General features: G+C 40.2%; 1 protein-coding gene across 1 annotated transcript in view; it reads left to right on the top strand.

Annotated features, from left to right (window-relative positions):
- LOC121527359 (microtubule-associated protein 4) overlaps positions 1 to 15009 on the top strand; it is a 125164-nt gene that overhangs the window by 51704 nt on the left and 58451 nt on the right. Inside the window, exon 6 of the mRNA XM_041814295.1 lies at positions 6165 to 7616. Within this exon, the coding sequence (XP_041670229.1) occupies positions 6165 to 7616 (1452 nt within the window). The remainder of the gene's footprint in view (positions 1 to 6164; positions 7617 to 15009) is intronic.

Genomic DNA, 15009 nt, shown 5'->3' with positions numbered 1-15009 from the left:
AATACAAACATCACAAAAGTATGAACAAAGGTGCAAAATATTTTATTTATTTATTAAGTTTATTTGATAGGGGCAATGCAAACTATGTAGTGCAACTTCACTCTGTTACAAACAAGCTCAAAGTAACTGATGTTTCACATATAGAGATTATAGCTTTTGCTAGTTTCCATCTCCTGTCCCTAGTTAGGCTTTTAGAAAATGAAAGAAGGTAAAAGTAGAGAGATCAAGTTTGCATTGCATTGTTTTCATCACACTCAAGACAGTCATGGTTGTTTGGATCCACCAACAATGTAAATGTCACAGTGGCATAATAGTGTGGTGAAGTCATTTCACTGTTCAGTCAACGTTGAAGGGTGGAACAGGGCTGTGTAGTGAGTCTGATTGTTTGTGTGTATGTATTACAGCTGGGCAATGCAGCCTGAAATTTGATTACTGTGTTTTACACTCTAACAGTATTACATCCCAGTAGACCAAATTAAAAGGGGCATTAGCACATTTAAATGCTTAAATAAGTGCTAATGCCCCTCTTTCTACCCCTTCAACAAGACTGCAGTTTTCTTTTTAGTTTCTCTCCTGTGAAGCTAAACTGCTGCTGAAAAAATATGATTTTCCTGATATTGCTTTTTCATAATAAAAGGCATTTAGCCAAATAACAACAAGGGACTTTTCCCTTTTTCCAGGAAAAGCAGTAGACTAGGACCTATCCTTTTTTTTAATGTCAGTTTTCTCCAGCATTGATCATGGGACCTTACATTATTTCTTAGATAAGATTAGATAGAAACTTTTTGACTCCAAAGGAAATTTGAGGATTCTTTAAACAAATAATTTACTTTCTCTGCTATACCCAATCATTGTATCAGGATTGTGGGAGGGTCACTTTTCAACAAGTTTCTCCTTTTTGATCATGCTGATGGGAAATATAGTCCAGATGCACAATCCTGTAGGTCCTCGGGAACCTTAGAGCATAAATTCTGTCTGAATAATTTTGTCCCAGAATATTTGTGATTTTTTGCAAAGCCAGAAAGTTAGCAAGTGATTAGCTTTCACTGGCCAGCAACAGAAGACTTAAATCGTACCTAATATGCCTTAAGTAATGTGTTTGTTAAAGAATTAACCAATCTTTAATGGAGCTACAATAAGCAACACATGTATGGAGTTACAGTATATACAACTGCTTCTTTGACCACGATCAGAGCCACAGCCAGCTTTTTAAAAACACCTTGGATTTTAAACAAGTTTGCCATGAATTGAACTACACCTTTGAGCAGGTAGAGATATTTTAATGTGGATGGAAATTGCTGCCATGCTGGGCTCAAGACAAAAAGAGTCGATCCATTCTGGCACAAAGCCAGTGTTAAAGCCTCAGGTGGATCAACAGAGATCCTCGAGGGAATTAATAACACTGTAACCTGCTCTGACACCAGGTAGAGGATTGCATGAGTTACATTTCAATGCAAGTAGCAGAGCCACAGCTCGGCCCTCTCTAGTAGATGGAGATAATTCAAACATTAGGTGATGGTTATTAATAAATAGAGACTACTTTTGCTCATAAGCCCCTCACTGCAACCCTTGAACTCATTATAAGACTGTGATCCTGTGGGTGTCTCAGTGTGTGTGAAGAACATCTCTGGTATGTGTATAAAGTACTAAGAAACACATGATGACTCAACAATGCGGCAACCACATAACCCCCTTTTGCCTGTCATGAGATGTGGAGGGCTGATCTTTGAAAACATGTAGGGAGAAGTGGAGAAAAATAAACCAGGTTTACCTAAAACTACTAGTCTCTTGTTGATGGACTGGTTCCCATTTGAAACAATGGAAAATACCCTATATATTTAATTTATATTTAGTTGGTTTGGTTCTTTTATAAACTTTGCCTCAGAGAAAGAATGAAGACAAACATAAAGTAGGGTGTATGAAGATAAATCTTTTAAATATTAACAATGTCTTATTGGAGTAATGTTGGCTAACATTAACAGTCCTTTCGTGGCACATTAACAAAGTGTTTGTTTTTCAAAAACACATACACTGTATAGACAAAAGTATTTTACCACACCTTTTAATGGTTAACTTCAGATGTTTCAATAAGACCCATTACCACAGGTGTATAAAGTCAAGCACCTAGCCATTGCAAACATTTATGATCCTAATTGGGTTGTTTTGAAGAGCTCAGTGACTTCAAGCATGGTGCTGTGATGGATGCCACCTTTGCAATAAGACAGTTTGGGAAATGTATTCCCTATTGAATATTCCACAGTCAACTGTCAGTAATATTATTAGAAAGTTGAAGCATTTAGGGACAACAGAAACTCATCCACAAATCGAGCACCTTTGGGATGAACTGGAACAGTGATTGTGAACCAGTACCTGACCTCATAAATGCCCTACAGCACGAATTCCTACAGAAACACTCAATCTTGTGGAAAGTCTTCCAAGAAGACTGTGATAGCTGCAAAAGTCGGACCAACTCCATATAATAGTGCATGCATTTTAATACAATGTCATAACAGTCCCTGTAGTCGTAATGGTCAGGTGGCCAAATACTTTTGTCAAAGTTACTTTTTATCTGCAGACTGATGGAGCTTTACAGACCTGCCCAAAAATTGCTTAATATTAATTTAGCATTAATTTTGTCGGTGGGTTAGCTAAATAACTAGTGTCTTGAATGCAGAGTGGGACTACTATGCTATGCATGGCATTAGCTTCCATTCACTATGAGCGTACAGACAGTCTGTGGTTCGTCTTAGGCCTGCTGTAGAATACTCCAGCGTGATTTAAAAATGACCCAAGGAAACGATGCGGTGATGTGCAGTTTCATCACCTGAATCAGAAAAAATCAAGCCAGCTAAAAAAGCTTCCTTGGAATGGACAGTTTTCTTGTTTTCACAGAGGACATTGGGGAAAAAGACAGGATGGAATGGGATGTAGTAAGATCTTTCATGACCCCGTTCTTCTGAGTTGAGTCATTACTCAATGCTTGCTTCAAGCTTCAGAGGCTTTGAATTCTGAGCATTCTCGTTTGGCTAAAAGTGCAGTTTACGTAATCTTGTGCTCTGCAGAATATAACATTCCATTCAAGAACCATAGTATCCCCAACATCTGCTTATCATAGAATGAAGGTATTGACATTGTAGAAAAGTACAAATCCATACATAAGGTATCTATTTGAAAATATGGTACCTTTTTGGATTACATAAGTGCACCTGTAAAACTACATGACTACTCTGTGCTGTGACTTTTGCCTAAGGAGGTTTCAGGACCTTTAATTTAAGTTATTCTTATCCCTTAAGTTGATGACTTTCTCTGTCTTCCCTAATTCCTGCACATATAGAGCGAACTATAGATCTGTCACAGGTTTATTAACATGAAGTACAGCACTCCAGAGAGTAGATGTACTGTATAGATCCAGACAGCTGCTCCACTTTAGCTCCTCTTCCATAAATGTGTGTGAGTGTGTATACCTAAAAGCAAGAAACAAACTAGGCCAAAGTAGAACAACCTTGTCTCAGTGGGTATATACATCTCTACTCCCATTACTTCCCTTCTACCTGAGCTTTCTTATAAAATGTCCCCGGATCGAGCTGTTTTAGTTACAGCATGCTTGCCTGTAATTGACCTCCTTTCCATGAATCCATTAGGCAGTCTTTTGTTTTTGTGTGCTCATGTGTAACACTGTATATGCACTCAACGCCCTTATTTAAGTCTGCAGACAATGCAAACTAACAATCCTTATTCTTTCTCTCTTCTATAGGGCTCAGATAGTCTTTGGTTAAGAGGGCAACTTTGTGCTAAGCTGCAAGGCTGCAGTGAGTCAGCAATCCAAAAGCACCACACCTTTAAATCTTTTTCTTTTTTAACTTTTGTACAATTACAAAACATAGCAAAACTAGATCATATGCAGCGCCGGAAGATGCAGCAAACTCTGACAACTTGTTTGAATATAGCAAAATGCACTTTTGACATCCTGAAAATTATATATACACAAAACTGTGTTTATATATGAATTAAGAGCATACATGCAGAAACAATGACAATTGATCCAAGTGGAAAAAAGTAAATGCATGTGTATGTTTGCAACATCTACCAATACATCTTTATCTAAACCAGTAAACAAAGGGTGATTCATTTCAAGCTACAATGCATCAGTTTACAGCTAGGAATGGGTGGAAATACAGCCATACCTTTTATTTGAAAATAGACACGGCATTTTTTTAATTACCGTCAAGAAGACAGTGCTCTGTAATGAGCAAAAATTATAATAAATGCTTCATGAATCTGGGACTGTATCTGGCAGCAGCACTACTTGTGTGTCAATGATGCTGGGCTAATTTGTCAACCAAGCACCCAGGACTCACTCATACATATACTTGCATGCCAGCGTGGCATGGCACATGCTACGGCTCCACGCCATCTTGCCAGATGGGTAAAAACACTCCAAAATGTGTGGCCCCATGTTGAATCACATTCATAGCTTGCTGACATCCTACAGTCATAGAACCTCTTCCTGGAGAGCAAGAAAAGCTTCCTACTGTTGTACAGTGGTAGTGTTTTTAAGCGTTTTATTTTTGTTTCTTTGAATGAAAGTAAGTCGATGCTTAATTCGATGCAATAACCAATGAGGAGACAAGCCTGGGTAATACTTGTACAGGATGCCATCAGAGAAAGAGGTCTTTAAGCCAGGCATGTGCGCTATCCAACACACAGAGACGCAGCTCCATCTGTGTTCATGGGTAGGCTTAATTCCTACTCCTTTATTTCCTTTATTATGGGGGGGGGTAGAAAATCTGCTGTTTTTGCTCTCACTGTTGGAGTTTCTGGAGTGGTATGGCCAAAATGTGAAACATATCAGAAATCCATCTGACCTGTTGGGAGTAGCTGGTTGGACCGAAGTGGGGTCATAGTCAGCCGTCATATCCCCCTGTACACTGCATGACAAATGCAATCTGACTACAAGTCAACACAACTTCCAAGCGAGTCGTACAACTCAAAATTTGTGACCGAATCAGATGAAGTGCTCACGGTGTACACCTGGCTTTAGGACAGTGATTCTCAGCCTGGGGTTCAGGCACGGGGGGTGCCAAAGATCTCTGTCTGCTTTCATGTTGTCAAATTTAGAAGCTCATATATTCATTTGAAATCATAATTAGAAACAAAGTGTGTGACAGCATACAAGGGCTACCCTAAATAGTGAGAAAATGAAGAGTATCTGTAAATTTTTGTGAAAAAAAAAACTTTTTGAGATTATCAAGCTGCATATTTATAAGAAACCACTGAAACTGAAAACAGCGGTTGGATAACCCCACTTTACAGAAATGTATCTTCTTAGTCCAGATGATAATAAAATGTCATGAGTCTGGGCTAAATCACAAATATCTTCTTACTGATCAGTCCCAGTAAGAAGTATCATTTAAACAGGCACTCAAATGCAGGACTTGTGAAGGAAAACAACTTTATCTGGTCTGATTTTCTTGCATGTCATTGTTTGTTTTCAACTTTGTAATCTCAAATTCTAGTTTTAGGTTCACATAAGTGTAGGACCTTTAAAGTAAAACTTTCTAATTTGTTTCTTTCTGTAAATTTTTGGGCCAAACATTTTGCTTTAAAAAAAAAGTTCAATCAGCAAATGCTATTTATTTTTCTATTTCTTTTCCAATGCAAAAAACAAACAAACAAACAAACAAAAAAACCTCAGAAATCACTTCCAAAATTCCCAGATTCAAAGAATGTAGAGGAGCTGGGTTACCACACGGGAAGCTGTAGTTCTGTACTCTGGTGTCTTAAGGTCTAACACAAGGTGATTCAAAGGAGAACTTGGTTGCTAAGGATTTGCTGCAGAAGAACAACTAAAAGATGGCACTCAAATGAAGAAGAAAATATAATCTCAAACTCTATGTGCATAAGTGTTGTGATAAAGGCTCAGCATGTGGCATGCATCCCAATTTTTCTAGACTGAATTTCTCAAAATTCTTCTCTGCTGTCTCCAATCCTTTTTGATGATTTTACTTGATCCAAATATCTGGTATAAATACTTTCATACAGTCAGTGTTATGATGTTTTTGTTCTGTATTCTTTAGACTGAAACTTTTCTCCTGTCCAAGGGCCAAATGTGCACAAATTCACCCATCCCCTACTCTGACTTTCCCCTCTTTACCCACAACAAGGTGCATTAGGCGACTGCTGGCAAGACCAGGCTGGCTGCCTACAGACAGACCTCCCTTTCACCCCAAGCGTCTCCACGGTGATCAGTCGACACGCCGGCCATCTTGTAGTCAGCCCTGATGACCTGCCTGACAGCTGGCCTACCCGAGAGAGCACAGCCTATGCTGGAGGTGATGAAAGGGAGGGAGAAGGATCGGATAGAAAACAGAAGAAGAAAAAGAAAAGGCGACAGAAAGATGAGGGGTCTTACGAACACCTAGAGAGCAAGGGACACCCTGAGGCGCAAGCAGCTGGGGAAAACACAGAGGAGTTTTACAACAGGATAGGCCCGAGGCGGGATAGAGGAGACGGTGGATGGGAGGAGCAACTTGGGAAGAGTGGAGGGAGGGGGAAGAAGGGTAAGAGCAGGAAGAAGATTCCGCAGGAGTGGGGAGTGATGGCAGAACCATTTGTTCCTGCATCAGCAGCAGCCTCTCAAATCACAGAGGATGATGTGATGGATTTAGGAAGTTCTCCTCAGCTGGAGTCATCATTCGCAGACATGGATAACAGCTCTTGGAAGACAGAAGTCTTCCCAGAAGAAGGCCTAGTACCCAAGCCCCTATCTGAGGACCTCTTCTCTTCAACAGCTGCTAGCATCAGCCCATTGGTCCTGAACAGCGAGCTGAAAGCCACAGCTGCTCCCTTCACGATGCCATCTGCTGTAACCGACGGAGCACCACTCGGCTCCTTCCCCATGGCCCTCCACCCTGATGATGAATTCAGCCTCCTCATGGATACTGAAAATGCCAGCTTGGGTAACAGCAGCCAGGTGGTTTTGCCAGCCTTCTCTCCAGGGAACGAAACAAGGGCTAGTGACATGGTCGACAGTGGGATGTTTGACAACACCAGCTCTTTCCAGGAGTCTGGTGTTCAGGGTGTACCAGAAGGAGACACCTCAGCTTTCAGTCCAGCATCTCAGCCAAGTCCTGGCTTTTCACCCAGAGGTGAAGTGTTAGCCTCAGCCCCTCCTCTCTCACCTTCAGACGCTTCATGGCTCCTGAACAACTCCAACATCACAAGGGACAGCGAGCTCTTTGACTTCAGCGAGGCCAACACTTCAGGCGATCCTGTCAGCTTGGGCCTCTCCTTTGACACTCCGAGCCCGGCCCCTCTTCGCTCTCCCAAAACCACAGCTCAAGATTTCCAACCCAAAGAGCAGAAAGACGCCCAGAAACAGTCCAAGAAGTCTCATTCTTCGTCGTCCTCCTCTGCAAAGAGTCCCACCTCGCCAGGAGCTCAGAAGTTTTCTCCACAAGCATCCCCAGTCATCAGCCCCTCTTCCTCTCCAGCAGCAAATCCTTTGGAATTTTCAGCCTCGGGCCTCAACCCTGCAGCTAAACCCTTCTTCCCAAGTTTTGCTGATTCTGCAGAAGAACCAGCCGTGGTCCCTCCAGTTGACCCGTTCATGGAAGGTTGGTTGTAGTAGAAGTTAGATTTAGAGATAAAACCATAGACGATGGATAGATAGACCCATTTATATTCTCCCCTGCATGGAAAAACTCCTGAAATACCTGGTTTGGGCTTTCTGGCTGATCCACTTTGGAGTGACTAACGCATGGGCTCAAATGTTGGCCAATCAAGGCTGTCTATTGGCTAGAGTCTAATCTCTTCCTGTCTTCATTCCCAGTGATGTCTTGCTCAGATGTTCTCATGATTAACAGGGTTGCTGTTGATGGGTGTGCTTCCACTAACCAATCACAATCTTTCTCTTTAGAGACAACACTAGGCATCTTCATCGAAACAAAAACAACTCTCACTTTCTCTTTTCTGTCCAAATGTTTGTGCTAACTCTCTTAATTATTCTCTGTTTCTAAAGCATCAAGAGATGACGTGTTACCATGTCTTTTCTGCAGTTTACAATTAACTTTCTTTTCTTATCAGCTCCCTCTGTTGTCACAAATTCTGATAAATGTTTGTATAAAAGAAGTAGATTTCATCTTGACCCGCCCCCCTCTCCCCAGTTCTTATTTAACAATATTTCCTCTTTTGCCTCTAACACTTCAACCAAACACAAGTGCCATTTGCTAACTCCTATTTCTGTCTTTTTTATTTTCCATGCTCTATGATGATTCCTGACTGGGCTGCTTCTCAACCACAGGTGAGTCCATATTTAATTCCTCTTCTTTACCATGCTCTATTCGGTTTCTTCATGCATCATAATTGAGACGACACTTTGTGATGATTGCAGAGTGGTTGAAAGCCTTGCTTTGTTGGCTTCATGAGGTGAAAACCTGTGATATGCATAACAGCAGGGATGTTCCTGGTTGGTTGGCGCTGGTTATCTCAGAGGATGTGTTAGGCCCTAGGGCTGGATATTTACCAGAGCCTCACAATACGATATGTATCACGGTACAAGGTGATTAGGGATAATAAACATGCCGTTATAAACATGTCCTACACTGAATTTGGTTGTTGTCCAGCTGCTGTTCAGCTTGAGTCTTTACAAATGAAGTATAAACTGCTTCTTATGTTCTAACCTGTTTAGAAATTGGGGAAATTTTGACCAGTGAGCCTAGCTGTTGTTGCCAACTGCTTATTAGTCTGGTGTCATGTGTTGATGAAGACTGGTGTTGTTACAGTGTTTTACCTTGTTTACTGCACAACTTGCATGGCTCATTGGTGTGAGTATCTCTAACTCGTGTAGTGTTTGGGATGTTAGAACTGCTGTCCCAGTGTTTATGGTCTTATCATTTCTGTAACATCTGTATCGAAACAAGAATCACCAAGATGCATGTGACAATATATTGCCATATAATTTTTTTTATTAATTTGATTGATCCTTGACAGCTTGCTACAGATTATAAAAAACTTTGGCCCATGTTACCGATTGTGAACTCTGTTTAACAGTAGGATAGACTGCATACACAAAAAGTCACCAACAAAACATAATGCGCACAACATTGCTTTTTTTTTTTTTTTTTTTAAGAATTTAGAAATAAAAATTAATCACACATTTTCATCGCTGCTGTCATACAGACAGACAGCCAGGCATGCTCACATTCACACCTACTGCCAATTTAGAGTGAACAATCAACCTAACGAGCATGTCTTTGGTGGTGGGAGGAAGCTGGAGAGAACCAACACCTGCACGGGGAGAACATGTAGACTCCGCACAGAAATGCCCTGAGCTGGGGCGCGTCGGTAGTCAAGTGGTTAAGGCGCATGCTATATATGCAGGCGACCCGGGTTCGAATCCGGCCTCTCTTCCCTGTTTCTGACTCTATCCACTGTCCTATCCAATAAAGGCCAAAAATAAATCTTTAAAAAAAAAATGAGTGCCCTGAGCAGAAAGTGAACCAGGAACCTTCTTGCTGTGAGGCAACAGTGCTAACCTGCGCCGTGAAAAAGAACAAATAATGATGATTCTAAAGAAAAAATGGAAGTTGGCCACTCCATTCAGTCAATTTCATACTTAATATTTTATGACCTTTTGCATTTGTTTTTTGTTTTTTTGTTTTTTTTTTTTTAAACAGAGTATTGGAGCAGGTTGGCACGATCACTACAATTAGATCATATCTTATAGTATAAGCTACTCCTGATGTTCTTGATGCAACCTGGTTTTAAAATCAGATATAGTAAGCTGTACTTAAAAGGGTGGCTGTATCTGAGAAGTTGTGATCTCTACACCAGACAGGAGGCTAAAAATAGAATATGCTGATGTGTGTTTTTGTGTCTCTGTGAGTGTTTGGATGTCAGTTCCGTATTGTTTTGTAGATTATTGTGGCTGTAAATGTGCATTTAAGTGCATTTTGGCATCTGTGCTAGTGCATGCAGTCATGTTTCCCTTCTTTGTGTTTAATGTGTGCTGCTGTGATTTATGGGATGAGTTCCAGAGGATTCATTTCCCCGTCCTTCCTTCTTCTCTTCCCGTCTCTGCCTGTTCTTGGAGGTTGTAATGAGGACTGAGGCAGCCTTCAGCTCTCCACAGGAACAGCAGTGTTGAACCTGGCTATTAAGCTGCTTTGATCAGTGCCTCCCGTCGTGTCCTCAAGAACTAAAGGGCTTATGTTAGTTTTTCTGCCTCTGAAAGGGTGCTGGATTTGGGCTCTTTTTGGTTGAATTGTAATCTTGTTGTGATATTCAGTGTGCATTTCCTGTGTGAATGGGTATGCATTCTGCTAATGTGACCAAGAATGTAGGAATCCATTTTTGTGTCAGAGCAAACAAATGGGATGCAAGTAATAACAACAGAAGTCCTTCATTAGATTTGACACATATTATGTTAAAACTGTTAATTTTTAAATATGTTTTAGGTATATATTTATGGCTTTAAGAGCAAAAGAAGAAGACAGAGTGCTGCACACAGCTGGCTCCATCTTCCCTCTGTAATAAGATCTTTTGTTGGTCTCTGTCACCCAGAGTGGTATTTAAGCCTTTCACAAAAGGCAAGAAGGCATGTGGAGCACAATGATGAGCTAGAACCGAATGGATGGGTACAGTGAGGGGAGTACAGTAGGAAAGAGGGGTTACACAAAAAAAACTGCTTAAAATTTGAAGTAAGAAACTGTGGAGGCTTTCAGAAAAAAACAGAAGGATGTTCAAGAAGGATGCTAGGATGGAGAAATATTGTTTACTTCCTGCAAAAAAATTGAGCTGCAGTCGTAGAATGTAGAGAGATATTGTTTGAGATTTGTTGGATTATGAGGAAATAAGAAGATGTGAGTTGAATGGTAAGAGAAGAGGGTTATGGACAAACTTATGAACCCCTCTTTTGAAATGAAACAAGACTAGGTTGAAACCTAGTATATGGCTGACCGCAACTATCTGGGATGCCTTTTGAAATGCCTGACTGGGAGAGGGATTTTGTCATTATTACCTCCGCGAAGGAGGTTATGTGATCAGGTGGGTTTGTTCATTTGTTCATTTGTTTGTTTGCTAGTTTGTTAGCAACATAACTCAAAAAGTCATGGACAGATTTTCATGAAATTTTCACAAGATGTCAGAAATAGCATAAGGAAAAATTGATTAGATTTTGGGACTGATCCGGATCACCGTCTGTATCCAGAAATGTTTTAAAGGATTCTGTACTATTGGGAGATAGGGCTAATGGCAGAGGTCTGCACTGTTACCACTTTAGTTTAGTTTAGTTTAGTTTATAGAGTTTGAAAGACACATGCCTGGTTGAGGAAATCTTGATGGAAAAATTTAAATCGGAACATTGTGCAGGAGTCTCAAATCACAAGTCCGAATCAAGTAGCCTACAAGAACAGTGGTCCAGTTCAGACTAAACTGCAGCAGTCCTACAGCGACATCCAAGCTAACAGCTAAGAGCTGACGCCGGACAATACTAGACAAGCCCTGTCCCCTGTGCTTACTGTTGCTATGCCTGTCAAGCTTTTGCACCTGTCATTTTGAATGGAGTGTTTTTGACTATTTAAGTACATAGAGATGAAACAGTTAGCAGTAGTGATGACAGCCATGATAAAATTTCTGCCCGGGGTCATCATACCTTTAAATATTTAAATTATCACCAAACCAATTAGTGACTGTTGTGCTTTAATATAACAGACTTTACTTACAGGCTGATCACTTCATTAGCTCGAAATGCATGAGCATTACGAATCTAATGACGCTTAAATGCAGTAGTCTATCTTAGACTGATGGCTTGATGAAAGGAAGAATAAAATCTCAGACTGTGGGAGTGGTATGCTCTTACAGGCTTTAGCTGCTCCTCTTCTGCTCAAAACGTCCATTAAAAGAAGCCCCAAACTTTGTAGCAGCTCCTGTTAGTTGGAAATATTCATCCAATGATGAAATCTGCCATACCAGCTTCTGTTGAATGCTTGACAGGCCTTCCTTGCATACATTACTGTTCCTAATATAGGATTGGTCTGTAGACATTCGTGGGAGGGACTTAGCAAAGGGTCAATTGGTCTACTAAATTTGGAAAGCAATTACAAGCTTTAAATGAAAAGTGCTTGAAAAAAGTGAATAGTGGACTCCTCTGAATGCATCCATGTACAACTTAACACTTTCCAGGTCAGCATGGTAATGATCTGTCAACCACCGACTACTGCATACTTGGCTTTATCTACTGTTTCCCTCTTAAAAGGACCCTAATCTACATAATGGACATCATTCTGTACTGAAGAAGACTGTCAACCTTACATCTACCACTGAGGCTATTAATAGCCAGCCTAGAGTACACAGTGTGTCCTCCTTACTACTCATGACAAGTGTGCATACATCAGCCACACATGTTTAAACACAGAAATGTACACATTAATAATGTAGAGACATTTTTATGGACTCGAATGTCTCGTTGAACATGGCTGAGCAGTTTGGTTGGCTGAAATTACATGAGAAAGATGGACTGAGCTTTTAATTGATTAAATGACTGGCATCAATCAGAGGGCATGATAACCACAACCTGTTTTGGCTTTTAGCTTTTCAGAGCTTTTTAATTTCACCCAGCTTGTGTTGGTTCTGTGCCCAGAAAAGTCCAAGTGCAGTTGGTCTTGCTTTTCCCAGCAACAGTATATCTTCTGTAGAATCTCTTTGAAAACACATGTCATGATAACTGCAGATTTAAATAACCAATCAGACAAGTGGGTAAAGATAAGGATAGGGATAAAGGAGTTACTGGTTAAAGTTTATATTGCACCTGCCCTGTAATATTTTGTCATCCTCGCTGTGAAAAGCACATTGAAATATTTTGCACAAACATACACATAGGACACGGGATAAGAAGTACAATAATACAGAAATTCAATTAAAATGAGATGCTAATGAAAGATAGATGAGAAAGTTAAAGTCAGGTACAACCTGTTCAGGTTCAGGTACAACAAGCTTAAAGGTCACATATTATGCAAAATACACTTTTTCAGGCTTTGAAAAAAAAAAGGGCCCTGCAAGGGGCAGAGTCAAACAGCTCATTAACATTTAAAGCCACAGACACAGAAACAGCTCGTTCTGAGCAGGGCTGAAACAGAGGGGTTTTTCAGAAATGCAAAAATCAAATGCTGAGTGTTTTTTTCAGAAACAAACTTCACAGGCATGTTTTGCTGACCTCTGAGACCAATATAAACTTGTCTTAAAAGGGTAAAATATGTGGCCTTTGATCTCAAATTCAAGAGACTCTGGTTGTCTTCAGTGCAGGTTGGAGAAGGAAAAATCACTTTTAGCAAACCTTTTTGTACAGAATGTCCTGTGAAGACAATAAAAACTGACCAATAAATAGGCTGTAAGTTGGGAAAAACATGAAAACATAGACCGCAGCCTGAGAACAGTCACAAACTCATTGCTGTGGTGGCCTTGTGATCTTGCATAGACACACAAAATGCTTACAATTGAGTCATCAAGCTATTTAAGGACAAACACAAATCCTCAAAAGGCAGGAAGTCATGAATATACTGCATCAGCGGTCTATTTTTACCACATAGTGCTTTTCACAGTTATTTGGGCTCTTTCCATTGGGGCACAGACTGTTGGATGGTAACCCCACTAGGGACATTTGTACAGTATGGCTCCAGCCCTGAAACAGGGTGAGATAATGACTCTTGACGGCTTTTGCGGGGAGGTGCTGAGACTTTTGCCTCGTTGGCATGATTTTATAAAGTAAATCAAGTAACTGAAAGCCAACAGTGGGACAAGAGTGTGAGTCAGTCTCTGTTATGATTTCAGTGATTGTAGTGAGCCTCAGCAGCAGGTCTCAACCCAGACAGATGGCTCCAGGCCAGCACAGTTAGCTGTTAAGATTTAATTAAACATCTTGATACTGACATTTAAAAAAGTCAGACATATTAGCAGGACATTTCAGTGAGTTTGTTTCCTGCATGTGAAGCAGCTCCAAATGGTGGTTACTGAACATTACAACACAATACAATTTACATTTATTATTATTATCATTATTATTATTATTATTTTATTTTCACCAGAATACACCAGGATACTGTACCCCTAAATTATTGATGGTATCAACAGGAGGATTACACCAAGGATCAGTAAAAATGTTTTTTTCTTTTTCTCCAATGGCCCATTTTTAACAATAAAGATTTACTGGAACATCTAATACAAACTTTATGCCGCTACACAAAGACGACTCCTGCATGGCCTGCATGGGCATTTTTTTTACTCCAGTCTATGAAATTAACCTGCCTTTCTCTGGGACAGGGCTCAGTGGAGTTAAGCCTTGAATTGTTTTTGAAGGAACCTTGTTCACAGCAAAGATAGTAAAGCCTTTAAAACTATAAATGTGCAACAGAAAGGATTCTCTTTTTGTCCATCCTTTGTTGAGTCAAACTATCACTAGCACTGCTGAAATATCCCAGATGACTTCGGCTGATTAGTGAGGTTGATGTTTGGAATTTAGCCGATCATCAGCAGCTGCACTTTATTTACTGATAATCAATAAACTTACCAAATTGGTTGCACTGCAACATGTGTCTTCCCCTTTGGCTTTATTTTCACTCTCCACAGTCTAACCATATGCAACCCAATCTCATTGGCTGGATGTCACATGAGTACCAGCCAATCAATACTTAAGCCTGGGTGCCACTGGTGAGCATATGGTGTCACTTCCTGTGTTGCTCTGTGCCATTTATTATGCAGATAGACTTAGATTATGCAGTTTTTCTTTTTGCAACATTAAGTAGAGTTTGTATGTCATAATAAATGCATATCAGATCCAAATATCAGTGATTGGTGTCTTGAACTTCTTAAAATCAGTAACGGCCCTGAAAAACCTGCATTAATCAACCCAAAATCCCCACATACTATCACATACAAAATCAATATGAAAATCACATTAGTATTATGAGCTTAAATTGGAAGTTTCTTTTCAGTAAGGCTAAAGAGATTCTCTGT

This window comes from Cheilinus undulatus, linkage group 19 (assembly GCF_018320785.1).
Source record: "Cheilinus undulatus linkage group 19, ASM1832078v1, whole genome shotgun sequence".
In the NCBI taxonomy this organism is placed as follows: domain Eukaryota; kingdom Metazoa; phylum Chordata; class Actinopteri; order Labriformes; family Labridae; genus Cheilinus; species Cheilinus undulatus.
The sequence above is the reverse complement of the archived record's forward strand: the minus strand, read 5'-3'. Positions and strand labels throughout refer to the sequence as shown.